Source organism: Lissotriton helveticus, chromosome 5_1, assembly GCF_964261635.1.
Source record: "Lissotriton helveticus chromosome 5_1, aLisHel1.1, whole genome shotgun sequence".
NCBI classification, from domain to species: domain Eukaryota; kingdom Metazoa; phylum Chordata; class Amphibia; order Caudata; family Salamandridae; genus Lissotriton; species Lissotriton helveticus.
Window position 1 is genome coordinate 1,575,197,091 of NC_136065.1, and position 18,431 is coordinate 1,575,215,521.

At 41.0% G+C, this 18,431-nt stretch overlaps 1 protein-coding gene across 1 annotated transcript in view; it reads right to left on the reverse strand.

The window, feature by feature from the left end:
* Positions 1 to 6,838: 6,838 nt before the first annotated feature.
* LOC144755602 (acidic mammalian chitinase-like) overlaps positions 6,839 to 18,431 on the reverse strand; it is a 61,531-nt gene continuing 49,938 nt past the window's right edge. The window contains exons 10-11 of the mRNA XM_078644712.1: positions 10,711 to 10,840; positions 6,839 to 7,092 (exon numbers count right to left, since the gene is read on the reverse strand). Of these exons, the coding sequence (XP_078500838.1) occupies positions 6,839 to 7,092; positions 10,711 to 10,840 (384 nt within the window). The remainder of the gene's footprint in view (positions 7,093 to 10,710; positions 10,841 to 18,431) is intronic.

Here is an 18,431-nt window from a genome sequence, read left to right on the forward strand (position 1 = left end):
CATTATGATTTTGTGTCATAAAAAGTTAAATGTTTCTACTGTTTCTCATGACTGTGATGTTGATGGTCGTTGGGTAATTGATAAATTCCTTATAGATAAAATTCCTATAGTTATTTTTTATGTATACGCCCCTACCGGTGTTGATAAATCTTTTTGGCCTAAAATCTCAGAACAATTGTACTTACTTAATGATGATTACATTATTTTTGGTGGTGACTGTAACCAAATCCTTGACCCCATATTAGATAGAAATTCCAAAGTTAAATTCTGTACAACCAAAATGCATTCTCAATTTACTGCTTCCATACATCATAAAGCTTTAGTAGACATTTGGAGATTATGCCATCCAGTCCTTAGAGAATATAGTTTTTATTCTCCTTCCCATCATTCCCAATCCCGTATAAATTACCTTTTTCTAAGTAAGTCATTAGCTCAACATGCCACTTCCTCTGACATTGGTTCCATTTTAATTTCAGATCATGCTCCTGTTCATGTTGTTATTGACCTCATTCCCTTTTCCCCCCACCCTAGCCAATGGAGATTTAACAATTCATTACTTCTCTATCCTATTTTCTTTACCAAATTAACTGCTTTTGACAATGAGTTTTTTGTGATTAATCATACCCCAGACTCCTCTTTTCTTATGGTGTGGGATTCTTTCAAAGCGGCTGCTAGAGGTTTTATTATCAATTTTGTCTCACAGAAGAAAAAGCTTATGGAAGCTAAATCGACTCAACTTCTTAATAAAATCAAACTCCTTTAATATACATATTACCATTCAAATACTGAATCCTCTCTTAAGGACCTTATTGATGCCAAATTCACTTTTAATAAATTAACCACAGACGCGGCCTCCAATTTTATTATTAAAATGTAATTCCCTCTATTATGGAGGACAAAATAAAATGAGAAAATTACTAGCCAATTATCTGTAAGTACGAAAAGAACGAACAAAAATTGAATCTATTCAAAGTCCTACTGGTGTTTCCTTATTCAAAGACATAGATATTCTAAATTAATTTGTTGCCTTCTATAAAAATCTTTATACTCCTAAAACTACTCAAGATATGGTTGATCTTCTTTCCTATTTCCAATCTATACCCTCACCTCCCTCCACCTATGTTGATTTTGGACCCTTGGAATCGGACATCTCGCTTGCTGAAATCTCTCATGCTGTATCGGTTTTACGTTGTGGAAAAGCACTCGGTCCTGGTGGTTTTACCATTGAATTTTATAATCATTTTGCTTCACTTCTCCTACCAAATCTTTTACTTTTATTTCAATCCTTTCTTGACTCAGGTTCTTCACGAGGTACGTTTCAAGAAGCCTTGATTTGTTTAATCCCTAAGGAAGATAAGGATCATTCTTTATGCAAGAACTATCGTCCTATTTCTTTGGTAAATACTGATTATAAGATTGTTGCCAAAATGTTGGCTCTTAGGTTGGATCCACTTTTACCTGACTTAATTGGCCCTGAACAATCAGGATTTGTCAAAGGAAGAATTTCTTCTGATAATTCCTGCATCTTTTTTAAATTTTTTAATTAAAGCTTCTTCGCTCAATCATCCTTTGTCTGCTATCTCTTTGGACGCGGAGAAAGCATTTGATAGGATTACCTAGGATTTTATGTTTAATGCTCTTAAATGGGCTGGTTTCCTGTCTAAATTTATTTCTTTTATCTCCCTACTTTATTCCGGTCTTCAAGCATCAATATTTGCTAATGGTATGGTTTCTGATTCTTTTTCTTTGTGCAGAGGTGTTAGACAAGGCTGTCCATTGTCCCCTTTATTATTTGTATTGGCTTTAGAACCTTTTCTCACCAAGATTCAACTTGACGATAATATCTCTGGTTTCCATTTCGGTTACAAACAAGTTAAGCTTTCAGTTTACGCGGACAATATTCTTTATACTGTTCTGATCCTGAGAGCTCTCTTCATTTCTTCCTCCAACAGGTTTCTTCTTTCTCTAAAGTTTCTGGGTATCGTCTTAATGTTGACAAATGTGAAATCCTACCTTTAAATCACTTATGCCAAAAACATCTTTAGAACATTCTGGTTTCTCTTGGCAACCTTGTAAGATTAAATACTTGGGAATTTGGTTTGCTCCTCTCTTGTCTGACACTCTTAAAATAAACTTTGATTCTATAACCCATCTGCTATGGGTAAGAAAAATGGCGTTATGATTTTGTGTCATAAAAAGTTAAATGTTTCTACTGTTTATCATGACTGTGATGTTGATGGTCGTTGGGTAATTGATAAACTCCTTATAGATAAAATTCCTAAGTTATTTTTAATGTATACGCCCCTACCGGGGTTGATAAATCTTTTTGGCCTAAAATCTCAGAACAATTGTACTTACTTAATGATGATTACATTATTTTTGGTGGTGACTGTAACCAAATCCTTGACCCCATATTAGATAGAAATTCCAAAGTTAAATTCTGTACAACCAAAATGCATTCTCTATTTACTGCTTCCATACATTCTGTACAACCAAAATGCATTCTCTATTTACTGCTTCCATACATCATAAAGCTTTAGTATCAGGTTTTGTCAAAGGAAGAATTTCTTCTGATAATTCCTGCATCTTTTTTAAATTTTATAAGTAATGCTTCTTCGCTCAATCATCCTTTGTCTGCTATCTCTTTGGACGCGGAGAAAGCATTTGATAGGATTACCTGGGATTTTATGTTTAATGCTCTTAAATGGGCTGGTTTCCTGCCTAAATTTATTTCTTTTATCTCCCTACTTTATTCCAGTCTTCAAGCATCAATATTTGCTAATGGTATGGTTTCTGATTCTTTTTCTTTGCACAGAGGTGTTAGACAAAGCTGTCTATTGTGCCCTTTATTATTTGTTTTGGCTTCAGAACCTTTTCTCACCAAGATTCGACTTGACGATAATATCTCTGGTTTCCATTTCGGTTCCAAACAAGTTAAGCTTTCAGTTTACGCGGACGATATTCTTTATACTGTTCCGATCCTGAGAGCTCTCTTCATTTCTTCCTTCAACAGGTTTCTTCTTTCTCTAAAGTTTCTGGGTATCGTCTTAATGTTGACAAATATGAAATCCTACCTTTAAATCACTTATGCCAAAAACATCTTTTCGAACATTCTGGTTTCTCTTGGCAACCTTCTAAGATTAAATACTTGGGAATTTGGTTTGCTCCTCTCTTGTCTGACACTCTTACAATAAACTTTGATTCTATAACCCAAAAATTGAATAATAGCACTACCCGATGGAACCCTTTATTTCTATCTTGGTGGGGTTGTCTCGATTCAATTAAAATGATGTTATCACCGCTTATATTATACATTATCTCCATGATTCCTATTCATATTCCTGACTATTATTTTAAGAAGATCGATTCTACACTACTCAAATTCCTGTGGAAAGGCAAACGTTCTCATATAGCTCTTGTCGCCCCGAAGAAGAAGGCTAAATCTAATGGTGGACTACGCTTCCCTGATTTTAAAACTTATCATAGAGCTTTTTCCTTGAAACAAGCTGCACGTTGGATTTCCACTGATCTCACCTTTTATCATCCTCTCCGGCTAAAAATAGAATCTTCCTTTGTTACTACCTTTGATTTCAGAGAATTTTTCTCCTTCACATCCAACACGACTTCTCTTCGAAACCCTGTCATTTTCCACTCTGGTAATCTACTTCTCCCTTTTCTGTCCTCCTCTTATCCCTCTATTACTTCTATTCATCTACAGCCTATTTGGCATAATAAACATCTTCGGATCCGTAATCGTTCCATATACTGGAAGTCTTGTAATTCCAAAGGTCTACGATGGATTTTCAACTTCTTTCCAACAACCAACCTCTCCCCTTCTCTGATCTCCAATCTCAATTTTCCTTATCTTTGTCATCTCGTTCACAGCATAATTTACTTTGTCCCATCCTTCTTCAATACCTTCAATCTTTACCCGTCACCAATAATATCCCCACTATATCTCAAACTGTATCCTCTGCATTAGACCATTCTCCCTCTGCTTCTTTTCTCTATAAATCCCTTCAACATTTATTGGACAGATCTAAAATTAAAATTGAGATGGCTTGGGAAAATGCTCTCTCTCAGGATTGTCCTGTTTCTCTTTGGGATAAGATATGGTTAAAGATTCATAAGACCTCTAGAGCCGCTAATACCACCCAAACCCTTTTTTTATTTATAAACGGATTTTATTTACTCCATTGATTTTGTCCACTTTTTCATCTAACACTCCTTCTATTTGTTGGTCTTGCTCATACTCTACTGCTGATTTAAAACATAATCTATTTGAATGTTCACCTATACTCCAGTTCTGGAAACTTATTTGGACGCAAATTCAAACAATTTTTAATGTCCAAATTCCTTTCTCCGTTACTCACATCTTTCTGGGTACTCTTTCCCCTCTTTGGCCCCAATCTTCACAAAAATATAAGCTCCTCGACCTTTTGATTGCTATTGCCTTTCATCTCATCACCTCCAATTGGAAACAGGCGAATAATGTCACCTTTCGCTCTTGGTGGACTGCGGTTCGTTTCCATCATCGCCTAGATACTAATTATGTTTCTCCCATTTCCCTGGCAATCAAAAGAGATCTCCTCTGGCTACCCCTAACCAATTACTTATCTTTAGTTGCTTCTTCGTCCACTACGTCTAAATCTAATTCAGATGAAGTACAGAAACCACCTTGAATTCCCCCACTGCCTTTTTACCACTTTTCTTAGCTAATTGCCAATTGTCTTTTGATTGCTGTTTTATTTGATCTTCTTATTTTCAGATATTGTTATGCTTACGATGATATTTCTATTTGTATATTTGACTGATTTTCTTCTTTGAACTTATATATTTTGTATTGCTTTTACCAGTTTATATTTTCTTTTATCATACAACATGTATGGTTGTATGATTTTAACTGTTTACTTCATTTTTGTTCTGTTTGTTTTTCAATAAACTCAAACTTAAAAAAAAAATACGCTGCCCCTGTGGAGTCTTTAGCTTCCATTGGTATGAACTTCTAGAGAGAGAGAAGTGACCAGGGTCTTGAATCTGTGTCCCCCTCAAGGTTAGAATAAGTTTTGCTGCTGTGTCCTGCCTGGAAGACAAACTCTTGAGCTGCCTTTGAGAGCTGGAACTGTACTGATCAGGGAGACATGACTAAAGTCTTCCTGACCCCGAATTGCAGAAGAGTGAATCCACGAAGACAACCTGCCCAGGAATTGTGACTCTGCAACCCAGGTGACCATGCTGAAACTGATCATAAACTGCTTCATCTGAGGACGATGAAATGTTTGAGTAATATTGAGGGATTTACCTTTTGATGAGCTTCCAGCAGGAATAACTATTTGGCAGCACGTACCACACTTCCTTAGGCCCTGGAGGAACATACATTTTAATTTCATCCCTTTTCACCTTAGAACATTCAGGGGTGTTCTGTTGGCTGAGGTCGGCCAACCTCATCCTTGAATCATTCGAGCCATTTGTACCCGAGACATTGTGGCTCCATTTTACAGCATTCAAAAAAAGGTAGGAGCTTAGAGGGTAAAGCTAGTCATAGGTCGCCCTCCACTCAATATGCAACTAGTACAAAAAAAGACCTAGAGTGTATAAGCACTTAATACCTTCAACCTTGTTTAGGATATATCGTTTGTTGCATTCTTTTTGCAAACCTTACTCCCCTTTTAATCGTTAATGGGATAGTCGATATGCCCTGGGATAGTGCTTTATTTAAACCATTGCCTGATTCTCAATGACTAAGATACAGTTGTGAGACCACTCATACCACACCTGCTTTCGTGTCCAAAATATATTGTGCTAAACCGAAAAAAAGGTGTGCAAGAGCGAGATGGCACCTCACGGGTGCACCACCAACGGGAGCCTGACTGGTACTCGCCAGGATAGCCCTGTTCTCATCATTGGCACCATCAAGCTTGCAAAAAGAATGCAACAAACGATATATCCTAAACAAGGTTGAAGGTAATAAGTGCTTATACAGTCTAGGTCTTTTTTTGTACTAGTTCCATTTTACAGCAACCATAAACTAACCCAGGGCACCAAGAGCAAGAAAGTATAAACCAATCTTTGACTGTCTTCAAGGAAACCTCTGTCCTTAGTGCAGTTGAAGTTCACCTAGAACATGAATTTAAGTCCGTAGCCACCCTCCCACCTTATTTTCCACGGGGAGAAATTGTGACTGTTCTTGATTATGTACAGTAGCATGATTTTCATCCTATAAGTGATACTTGAATGGTGTTTCATGTACTGCATTCTTTTACTGTATGTTGAATCTTCTGTATTCTAGCACCTGACTGATAAATCTTGAAGTTTACATGTGTTTGTAGCTTAGTAGTGCACTACCCTATGGCCACTACTGCATTCAGCCATATTACTACTTAGCACCACTGCTCCTTTCCTCAACATGAGATGGTAATGCTGCTTTGATGATGGTGTAGTTCTCTCTTCTCTACCCTCCTTGCCCTCCTGACTAAGTAAATCGAAATAAGGCATCTGGTGAGGGACGTTTGGCAGAACTTATCAACTTTAACTATACTATACTATATATTATGTGTATGTTCGCCAATAAAAATAACTGGCTCAACTGATCCTAAAGGCAAATTAAAACTGCACAGATGTGTGGATGTGAGCAGAACAGAGTCCTATAGGTACATGTAAAAAGTGCCCAAACTACGAATATTCCTGTCCTGATAGATGTTTAGACGTATCTGCTGTTTGTGAAAAAACCATGGTCGAGAGTAAACCAATGAGTTATGAACTTTATATAGAGTTCATTGATAAATTGAATTTATTTGCATGTGATTTCTACAGCATCTTTGCTCCAAAGACCCATAAATCAGGTTTCCCTCCTGGGCGGCCAATTACAGCAAGAGCAGCTGGTGTCAAACACCAGCCCATTAGCACACTTCATAGGGTATGTTCTGCCACCATCACATTGGTAGAACCTAGAAGGGTCTACTGGATCGGCATAGAAGCCATCAGCCTTCCCAGTACAAAACCCAGGCTCGACGGGCACAGTGGGCGTGCTTTCTGTTGGTGAGGTGGTCGGAGTAGTGGTGTCATCAGGATCTGGGTGTGAGATCTCAGGTGCTGCAAGAAAATGGAAGAAAAGACTGATTAGATAAGATTTATTGCAGTTATGAAATGTTTTTATTGCGAACCTCTCTGCCCAGGATCTAGTCAGGGACTGAGTTAAATTAACCAGCCCGGAGGAAGGACTGTTTCTGAGTGAATCTGTGAGCTGGGGTTGCTTCCAGCACAAACATGTCACTAACGTCAACTTCCATTTATGTGATGAACAGTACATGTATCACCCTGGTACCTGTTTCCAGTGTAAGCAACAGACTCAAGCTCTGCAAGTAGGGATGGCCATCTCCAGTGATGTTTACACTCAATGTTTTTAGTGAAGATTGCTCTTTCACTTGACACCGAGTAACTGAGAACTGGTTGTGTGCCTGTAGTAAGAGGTCCCCAAGCAATCTCTCTCCTTTAATCTAGAACAAGCTCTTCCTCAACCACTAAGGAATCAGTCTATTTTTTATATATACAGATATATGTGAAAGAGTCCTATTCACATGATGTATAGCAAGCAATGGGTGCTACAGCAATTTCACCAATGACTTATTACTGATTACAACAAACGTGTTTCAAGAATTTGGAGAATTTTGGATTATATTAATTTGACTAGTATCATTTCATCAAGATTTAAGGGCTGCCAGTAATGACATCATACACCTATTATCTCGCTGTAACCTCAAAGCAAGCGACATCCTATGACCTTTCACTATCAAGCAAAGCCTGTCATACAGTTGCTAACCATTCTTTATTGGGAAGTGGAGGCTGCAGCATGTAGATAAACAGTGATTTGAAACATGCAAATGCACTAAAACTAGCAAAAACGGAAAACATCAAGAGCTTAGTACTTTTATCCTAAACTAGATAGTCAGTCATAAATATGTGTATTTATTTTGTGTGACATTATTAGTGGGAACTCAATAGCTCAACCAAATATCACAAATTGAAGCTGCTTCCTTTACAACTCTTCTACATGTTGGTGTATTAGCATAAAACAGACTGCCACCCTTGATTTGACTCAGATGTCATGCTTTAATTGATTCATTGTTTTAGCGTGGAATAATCGTACATAGTAAGAGTATCTCTAAAGAGCAGGAAAACAAAAGGCTTTATTTAGAGTTTAGTGTACAGGAAAATCCGTCTGAAATGTGGCGGATGTCATGTCTCCCATAGTGTAGCATTATAGCCAGGGCCACTGGATAATGTGTGGAATCCTGGTTTCTGTGAATATTTATCATTTGTGCATCACTAAATAAGTGTTTTGATTTGATCCTATTACATCTCTGTTTTCAGCACACTTCAGTGATACAAAAAAACTGTTTTATTTTTGCTTTCCTAACTGCTGAGCAAATACAGTTCATTTAAAGGTATTTACATTTATCTGTGTGTTGCAAAAATACGCAGTCATGGCCGGTGCAGGTAAGCGCGGTGGGGTGGAAGTGACAAATGATGAAATAGGTCAAATAAAATAAATAAATAAATAAAACCACTTACCTTGTGCTCACCGCATCGCCGAGCTGGCGATGCTATGAGCGCAAGGTAAGAGGTTTTATTTATTTATTTATGTTACCTTTTTAGTCTTTTGTCACTTCCATCCCCCACCCCTAGCCCTGCCCTGCCCCACTTCCACCGCGCTTACCTGCATGGGCCGCTGCTGGAAATACAACATCCTACAGCCTTTCCTTTCACACTCCCTGTACTCGAGCAAGATGGTTACATAGTTCACTTTAAATACCAGTCCACGTGCCAAAAGAATAAGCAGCAATTTATCAGAAGACGTGCCTGACATTTCACCTCTGCCTTTGAAGTGCCCCTAAATGTGACAAGATAAACACCAAATTTATAACCATCTTTATTTATTGCTCAGACTTTAGCAGCCCACCAAAAGTCGGCTCATGCCCACAGTTTGGGAAACGCTGCAGTAGAGAATTGGTATAACCTTTCCACCATTAATCGTTTGTTTTACCAAGGTACATCAATTTATACAGCAGCCAAGCACAAGTAAACGATTCACACAATAAATGAAAATAAGAATAAGCTCTACCTACAACAGCATAGGTTTATCCTGACCGAGGAAAAGCTGCCTGGTCCAGTAGTGCCTGTTCAGCAGCTACTCATCCAAAGTCCTTTCTATGTCATTTGTATAGGAATTCAAAGGTTAGCCTCCCAAACTACAACCCACAGGCACTGCTCACTTCCAGGTCCAGTGAGTGAGCGACCAGGGTCCTTAATTAGAGTTGGATGGATTCATGATGGCTGACAAAAAGTGGCAAGTGAGTTGGCCCCTGTATTAAAAGTGCATCGCTATCAATGGCACTTAACTGTGCGGACGGATCAACTGACACTTTTAGGCAGATGTCCTGCTTCACTAAACTCAATTTAAGGCTCCACATTTCTCAGAATACAAAGGCTCGGTCCCAGGGCCGGACTGGGAACCAAAACCGCCCCTGGCAAACAGCTCAACCAGCCACCTGGGAGGGAGGGGGGTGTGCGGCCGAGCTGTTTGCTTGGGCCGGTTTCGGCCGATTTTGTTACAGGGGACCGATATTGCCTGTCCCGTAACAAAAACGCCCCCCAGGTGCCCAAAACTGGACCCCCCCTTGCAGCCCACCAGGGAAATGCCCGGTGCCCGCTATGGCCAGTCTGTCCCTGTTTGGTCCCTACCTCCTCCTAATGAGGCATCTGTGCCGTGATCATTACCAGGCTTTCTTTGCAATGTGTTTGGAGTGATTTACCTGCCAGCAGAGACATCTTAAGGATTTTGGGAGCCCTGGGCCAAATATATTTTGGGGGCTTCTGTTCTGAATACGTTTCAGCTCTTTCATGCCCTCTTTGGCCAGGTCACTGGCAGTGCACAGGCACATTCGTCGAAATTCTAAATGTGTTTACATCTAATATTCAGGGATAGTTATGTGTGTTGTCAATATTGTTACAGCAGCAGCTCGAGAATATTACTGCAAATAATCTCTGTGCCACCCTCCCATTTCTCCTATGCGAGGTCGTGTTTCGTCCCAAAATAAACTTTTTCATGACTATTACATGAAACATGAAAACAACATTCCTTTACAAAACGTCTGTAATAAAGTCTCACAAACCAACTAGATTAACATACCTTAACATACCTTAACAGAAACGGTATTTAAAGCAATCTGTTTAGAAATTATTCAAGGTCACCAGGGCAAGACTGCAGAGCAGGGCTTGCTCTATGGGGAGGCCCCCTGAAAGGCAAGGGCCATGGTCCAGAGCCCACTGTGCTCATGCCTTAAAACGTCTCTGCCTGCCTGGGATGCCGAGGTAGTGGAAGAAGTGCACCTCTCTTTTCATCTGGTTTCTGATCACTATCAAATTCAAAATTCAGCCTGACGTCAGGGGATAATTCATCACAGCTGACCTAGAACAGACAGCGATATATGGCAGACCCAAAGGTTGATGGACTCTCCACTCTTAGTGGCTCTAAGAGAGGCACGAGTGCTTCTGACAGTACCCTGCACGTCTCTCGCTTCACACCAGTGAGTGGCCGTAGCCACCGATGGAGACCGGAAGGACTGTTGTCACGCCGGGATCTAAGCACCACGCTGAGCATGGACTTTCAACACTTTTGTGATTTTTCTCCTTCTCCTGTGTCCTCATTACCTTCAAGGAACTCCTTGAGCTTGTTTATAAGAGGGTACGGGCCCTGGTTGCAGAAAGTACCCGCAAAGTCATCCTGGTCGATGGCCCAGACCATGCCGCCTCCAAATCCTTGCTCCCTCACAAACTTGACCTGTAAATACATAGAGAAAAGTTGTGAAAAGACCCATCCATGTATGTTGTTGTATTCTTAATAGGTGTGTGTTTGAAGTTACATAACCAGGCAGAGTTAAACCTCATAAATCGAATAGGGCCAGGGGTAGGACTTGTGCCATATTTGATATTTCTTTTTATTTTCTATGACAAGTTTGTGCTTCCTTGTTGATAGTGCTTTAGACAACCATCCAGAATTGCCTTGCACTGGGCCTGTGTTCTTTATTTGTTATCAACTTGTTTTGCATTGCAGTATAGTATGACAGGGCAAACAATGTTAACATATTATCAAAACAAAATAAGGAAAGCATAATACTTTCTTTGCACCAGTGACTGAACAATTCTGCATAGGTGACAGAGATATTAGGACCTGCATTTTCATTGTCTGGCCAGTCTAAAGTCATATTTGAGCAGACCAATGAGTGCAAGAATGACATTTGCGCAGGGGCAGCTCCTCAATTTGAGCAGAGGAGTGTCGCCCCACAAGACCCAAAGCAGAAAAATAAAACGGTAATAAAGTAAATGTATTACTGTTTCATTTTCCTGCAACCCGTCCTGAACTAATGTTAAGGACATGGTAGGGCTAGTGCTGTCGCGTGGCAGCAGGAGAGAACTATGCGCTTTAAAATGCTCATGTCTCTTTGGCCGCCCATCATGGGCGGGCCAGCCAGACATGCGCATTTTAAAGTTCTCTAAACTAGCTGTCTTAAACAGCTGGGTTAGACAAAGCGCAGGCCTCCAGTGATCCTAGGAGCGTTGGGAGAGCCTGCTCTATCCAATCGTGGTGTTGCTTTCATGTTGTGAACCTGCAGGCTCTGATCCATATTCTAGCCATATGAGGCAATCTACAGCTACTAGATTTCAATCTTTCAGGCCACTAACAGACTTACCAGGCCTTTCAAAATATGCTTCAGGGTACATCAAAGCATCATGGGCCCAGGGTAAACTTAAATCATATAGATCAGCATGGGTATCCTGTTGTTCCATGTGCTTGGAATGGGGTAAGAATCTCATTTTGATTGGTAATCTAAAGGTCTTCACTTCCTTAGCAGTGGATAAGTCCTATATAGAACCATTAATGGATACAAGTCAGCCATTTCAGTACGGTATGAAAAGGTGGAGGGAAAGCCTGTAAGCAAACATCCATTAGTATGAAGGTTGATGAAAGGGATTAGATAATTAGTCCTTCATAATCCCAGGTATACTTGTATGTGGGATGTGAATAAAGTGTTGATGTATTTGAATCATGGATAGATAATGAAAGTTTACAATTAAATCTTCTGTTTGATAATTATTAATTAGTAATGCTAGTATGTCTGGTGTAATTCAGAAGAGTGTCAAATGGTTAGAGCTTTGGATACTGATAGAATACGTTTTTCTCCAGGTGGTGTTCAGTTTAATGTAATGCGCCATCCAAAATTATGATCTACATACATACAAACACATTCCAAGTTTCTACTCTGATCCACAACTGTGTGTAGTAAGATGCCTGGGCAGGGTTAGGACCTGCATTTTCATTGTCTGGCCAGTCTAAAGTCACATTTGAGCAGACCAAAGAGCGCAAGAAAAGCAATGGCTTCTAAGGCATTTGGGTGGGTTCCAGTCTGGAAGATATCCCCCAAAAATTCTGGTTGATCTTGGGTTTCAACAATTATGGCTTTCTATTGCAAGCCGATGGAACATGCAGCAACAACTATAGTCAAAATGTGTTAAAATGCATAATAACAGCCTCCTTTGTTGTAATAAAATTGTATTGCAGATTCTCATACTCAGTTGTGAAGGAGAGCCCTGCTTTTCTTAAAGATAAGGAGGCGAGTATTATGCTTCCGCTGTATTATTATTCTGTTATCTGGTGTACGCCATCAAATCAAACTTCAGGCTGACCAACTAAGCTTGTAAGTAGCTTTGGACGCCACTATGTGGACCACAAATGGAATCTGAGAAAGAATTAGGCAACGTTATATGTTTATGTTTTAGACTTCAATTATTTGTGTTTCTTAGAAAGGTCAGATTTTAACTTCTTTGCATCAAGAACAGAGGTGGACACAGTAGTTAATAGTCTGTATATATAGACTGAGCATTATAGGTACTTTTTGATATTTATGGTTTTGTAAACTGAAATGCATTATGGTATATGTAGTGGTTTCAAAATCTGTAAATAAATAGTAAGAAATTAGACTGCATACTAAATCACCTCCTTGTCTTTAATAACATCAGGATTCTTCTTCACAACTTGCAAGGAGAATCTGCAATTCTTTTGCATTTGTGAAAACTGGATGTGGTGTACGTAGCAGAAGGAGCATGAAGGTCTAGCTTTGGAGCTCTAACCTCAGCAGTTGATGAAAAGCGATGGTTGTGCTGTGTAGGAGAGTGCCAGCTAGTTGAGCTGTGGCAAAGAGATAGTGTGTGTCTGAAGGATGAGGGATATATTGACGGAGTGTGTGGGGATGAGATGGAGCACAGATGGAGATGGTGGGAGTGTGCTGTTTAGTAAAGGTGCAGTCAGATGGTGGGGTTTTGCTGTGAGGGATTGTGTTATGGAACAGAGTAAAGTAGTGGATTTAGGATCTACTTTTTGTTGACAAGTTCTCAGACATAAACATGTTTTGATGGAAAAAGCTCAAGCAAAGAAGTCTTTTTGAAGAGACGTTTGCTTACTAAAGAAGTTCTGTGAAGTTCCAAAACGTTGCTAACGGAATTTTTAGTTCAATGATAACTAATGATCACTACTCTAGAAATACGTAATCACAAAGACCAGCTTTGAAATAGTATTTATGCTATTTGGTGCATTAAGACATAGAAAAAGATTTAAATGATTTAGCTAAATATAAAACCAATGAGGAAAAGAGAAAACTTGTAAATATACAACTGATTCTATTGGGACATGAATATCGGCTGCATGGTGTACAGGGGTGCTCCCCTGCCATGAAAGCCCGGCTGCAAGTATCTGGTATACTAACTTTTGATTTGTACCTCCAGTAATGTTACTCTAATGCATGCGGAGCGGCCCACGGCTAGGACCTGGTCTTGGGGAGGGACGAATCAAAGGTGTCCTAAGTGTGCCCACATTGACCGACACAGGATTACTGGGACTGGTATTGGTTTAGCATTTAGTGGGGTGGTGGCAGCTTACCATGTTTTGAGAATCCATTATGTGACCAGGCCTTCATATCTGAGTCACTGGAGTGGAAGTCTACTGGCCCACTTGTTTAAAGTTCTACTTTTATGTGCATACTCATTTTTATGCTCTAAAATCCTGAGTGCATGTTATCTGTGTTTGATATATGTAGCCTGTGTGGTACACGCATTGCGTGTGTGAGTGTTCCAGATTAATGGAGGCCTTTGGAATGCATTTAGGCTACCCATGGCCTGGATTTGCACACTATGGAGGTGAGGTTGTGTTTCCAGAGAGAAGAAGTGATTTGCTCACATTTCTGAAGCTGTAGGGAGGAGACATTGGGGCATATGTAGGTAGCCGTTTGCGATTCGCGAATTTCAGCGTTTGCGAATGGCAAACGGCGTTTTGATATGTAGGTGCATATTAGCAAAATAAGGACTCGCAAAAATTGCGATTCCTTATTTTGCTCAAGCATTTAAGGAATCGCAACTTTGCGATTCCTTAAATGCTATGTAGGAGTCAATTAAAAAATGCGATTCAGGCTTAAGGAATCGCAAAATACTACCTACTCCAAGTAGATGGTATTTTGCGATTTCCTTTAAAAATGCATTTTTTTTTTAAATTCAAGGTGCCATGTGTACTTACAGCGGTACAAAAGGGGGTGGTGATGGACGGAGCATCTGAATCAATTAAACACTCACACCTAGTCAAAAGATCTCGGTTTAATCCATCACCGTTCTTTAGCCCAGTCGGGCTGGACTGTTCCCATGAGGCACAGGGTCAGACTGATTTGCATATAGCCATGTCTGAACTGGGGTGGCAGAGTGGGCTAAAGAACGGTGATGGATTAACACCTTGCCTGCTAAGGCAATTCCCGCTGGGTGCTAAACTTCATGAATTCCCATTGTTCATGACAAGGTCAACTCGTCATAAGCACAGCTCCAGTAAACTGCATGACGAGCTGACCTTGTCATTAGCATCTTTTGACTGGCTGTGAGTGTTTGATTGATTCAGATGCTCCGTCCATCACCACCCCCTTTTGTACCACATGTACTTACAGGCACATTCCAGGGGTGCAACAGGTGTCCTTTGGACACCCTGGCACCCTTGGAATTGCGATTTTCAAATTGCGATTTTCTCATAGAAAATAGCAATTTGAGAATGTATCCCCCTTCATTCCTATGGGCCTCTTGGCCCATACGAATGAATGGGACACTCATTCCTAAATTGTGATTCGCAATTAAGGAATATTAGGTCATCGCAAAAAAGTTGCGAATTATTACCAACATTCCATTTTGCGATTCTCAAATAGCGATTCCTTAAAAATTGCTATTTCAGAATCGCAAAATGGAGATTACCTACATATGCCCCATAGACACTAAAGTGAGGGACGCAAGACAGTGCTCTTTTTGATATTCAATGAGGCCCTTTGCTTAGCAAGAGAGGCTGATAAGCCTTCCTGAACACTGCTACTTGGTGGATGGATGGAGTGAAGGATGGGACTGTTGACTCTACTGAAAACTTTAGGTGAATTAATTAAAATATTTGAGTGCAGTTGATATTCAAATAAGGCAGTCTTGGCACTAGTCAAGGCAGAGAAGCACAGATGGGGGCAAAGGATCAATATACTAAGGGAAGTTAAAGAGCCACATTTTAAGTTTTTTTTCTCAAAGCAGATTCTAATTTCATAAAGTGGAGATCAAATGAGTTCCATAGAGAATATGCCAAGGAGACCAAGGATCTGACCCCTGTTCTGGACCTTTTGTGCTTGTGTACAGGTAACCGGTGAAATTTTGAGTATAAGGCATAAGGCTGAAGTTTGGACAGTTTGAAGCCATTGACTCAGATGGCATCCTAGAAGACCCAAATAAATGGAATAGCTATAATTTAGCCATGCAGTGATAAAGGTATGAACTACTCTTTTACAAATAGTAATGGCCATGAAAGTAAGAACATTCCTAAGGTCACTCAGTAGCGATAAGCAGGTTGCAGAGGCATATGAAAACTGACAAGCAAAAGAAAAGTTTTGATCAGATGGGATCCCAAGTTATCTAATCATGAATGGGGAACAGCAGGGTAGCCAAGATCTTAAGTCTGCCATTTATTAGACCAGAGTGGTGTTTGCCAAATCACAATACCTCAGTGTTTTCACTATTATGTTTAAGGCAGCTGCCATTCATTCATTTTGCGGCCTCTGACATGCATGCCCTGAAGTTCATCTGTGGCAGTTAGAGAGCCTGATATCTTATCAACTGAGTGTAATCAACATATGATAATATGCTAAATCCTTAAATTTGGACTAACTCAGTAAGAGGTATATGTAAACACTGAACAATGTGGGGATTGGTGGGTATTCTGGAGGAACTCCATAGGGAAGAAGAAAGAAAGTAGGTTTAGAAGGTGTAAGAGAAACCAATTGTGATCTGTTGGTTAAGTAGGAACGTAGCCATTTCTAATGGTGGGTGTTAAACTCCGCTCCGCTTGGAGCGTGGAGTTTGGCATAAAACGCCACCAACTCCCCCGTGTGGCGGAGTTCACTGCCTTTCCCCCTCTAATTCTTCTTACTCCCTCCAATACATCTCCCTCCAGCTTCAGTCTGATGTCTGCATGAGTGAAAAAGAGGTAGAGTCTGTATAAACCTCTCCCAAAATGCGCTGCCACCATTAGCAGATGGTGCTGTACACCTCACTCCCACACTCTATTGTTCCTGTAAGTTCTTGAACTCGATGCAGTCCAGTCGCTCGACTTCTCTACTGGAAGTGTCTTTCAGCCTGTAGGTTGGAGTCTCACAGGAAATGCAAAAGTCCTTTTTCTGCCTTTGCGTTATTCAGTCTGGAGAAGGGCAGTGCGTGCTCATGTTGACCTATATCCCCTGCTGCAAGTTTTAGGTGGGGCCAATAGGCTGCTAGTGCCCACCTTTCACATTTCAGCGTGCGAAAGGATGCTTGCCCATAATGAGCACCGCTGCAGCATCAAGCATGGGAGGTGGGGGTGACTTCTCAATACAGGCGAATTAGCATTTTACACGCAGGCACTGTATTGTTCTTTATCAATCTGGTTTCAGCAAGTGTGCGAAAGTGGTTTACCCAAAACCGTGCTCGCCGGGCTGAAAAGCTGCCATAGGTGGTCGCTAGGAGATGTAGCCGTCGATTCCGAACTGGAGACAGAAAGGAAGGTGCCTCAGAGAAAGCAGCTGTCTGCCTCCTCTCCCTCCTGCCGCTCACCTCTGCCCCTGTTCTGCAGCCAGCTCAGTCCAGTAACAGGTATTACAAGCTGTGGCATCAGGGGGCTCACCTCCGAACTGGGGAGCTCATAAGTGACTAGGAAAGGTCGCAGGTGACTGGCAGTACCTCAGACCAGATTAGGAGGACAGAGGGTCCACAGTAGAGTGCGGAGGATCTCCAGTGGCAAGACATGAGTGACTGCAGATCGCCCGGTAACACTGACGGGTGGTCGGAGAAGTTTGAGCCACGTGTGGATCCAGTCATTTTACTGAAGCAGGTAAGTGGTGAAGGGGTCAGGGTGGGATTCCTGGAAATGCATCTGGCAGGGGAGATGGAGTGAAGGCTGTGACTGTGTACTCCAGGCGGGGTAACAGCGGCATGAGAACGGCCAACATTGTGCTATCAATCTATGTAAAGTGTGTCTATGGACAGTAGCAGTCCCGCAATTAGGCCTACCTGCAATCAGATGGTCACGACGAGCATGTACGGCAGTCGATTCTGCCACGTGAGGAACTCGTCCGAATCCCGTGGAATGCAGCCTTTGTCTAGAGTGGCACAGTAGAGAAAAAAGGATGGACTGAATGCAGCCCAAGAGCTCGCTAGTGCCTGAGATTAGTTCAATCATTTCATCCACCATCTGGTTGTTTATTGTAGTTGATGCCCTACATATGACACGTGTGCCTAGATATAGGTCCTGGGCTCACTGTGCCATAGGACTCAAGCTACATCCTACTGATGAGCCCCAACTAGGGTGAAACCAGTCTGAGGTTGCTTGTTCTCCCTTCTGGAGAGGGCCTCACCTAGCAGTTTGGGACAGATTGTTCTCATGAAGATTTGGGTCAGGACTGATTTGAATGAGGCGGGCCATTGTCTAGAGTGCTTGGTAGGCATGAAATGATGGACTGGAATGTGCCTGAGTGATCACTGGTGGCTGAGATTAATTCCAGCATTCCATCACTCACCTTGTTTAAAATGTTTACAATGACCTCCCAATTCTAAACTATCCCCCCTTCCAGTCTTCTTGGATTACGCCCTACAAGCTTCACTGCGTTATGCCAATTTCACCCTCCTTGGGGATTTCAATCTTGATGTTGACAATATGGAGGATACTGCCTCCCTTAATTTTCTGTCCACTCTGGCTGACGGCGGATTGAATCAAGTTGTTAGTGGTCCAACGCACAAAGCAGGCCACACTCTTGATTTAATCTGTACGAACCTGGTAGGCCTAG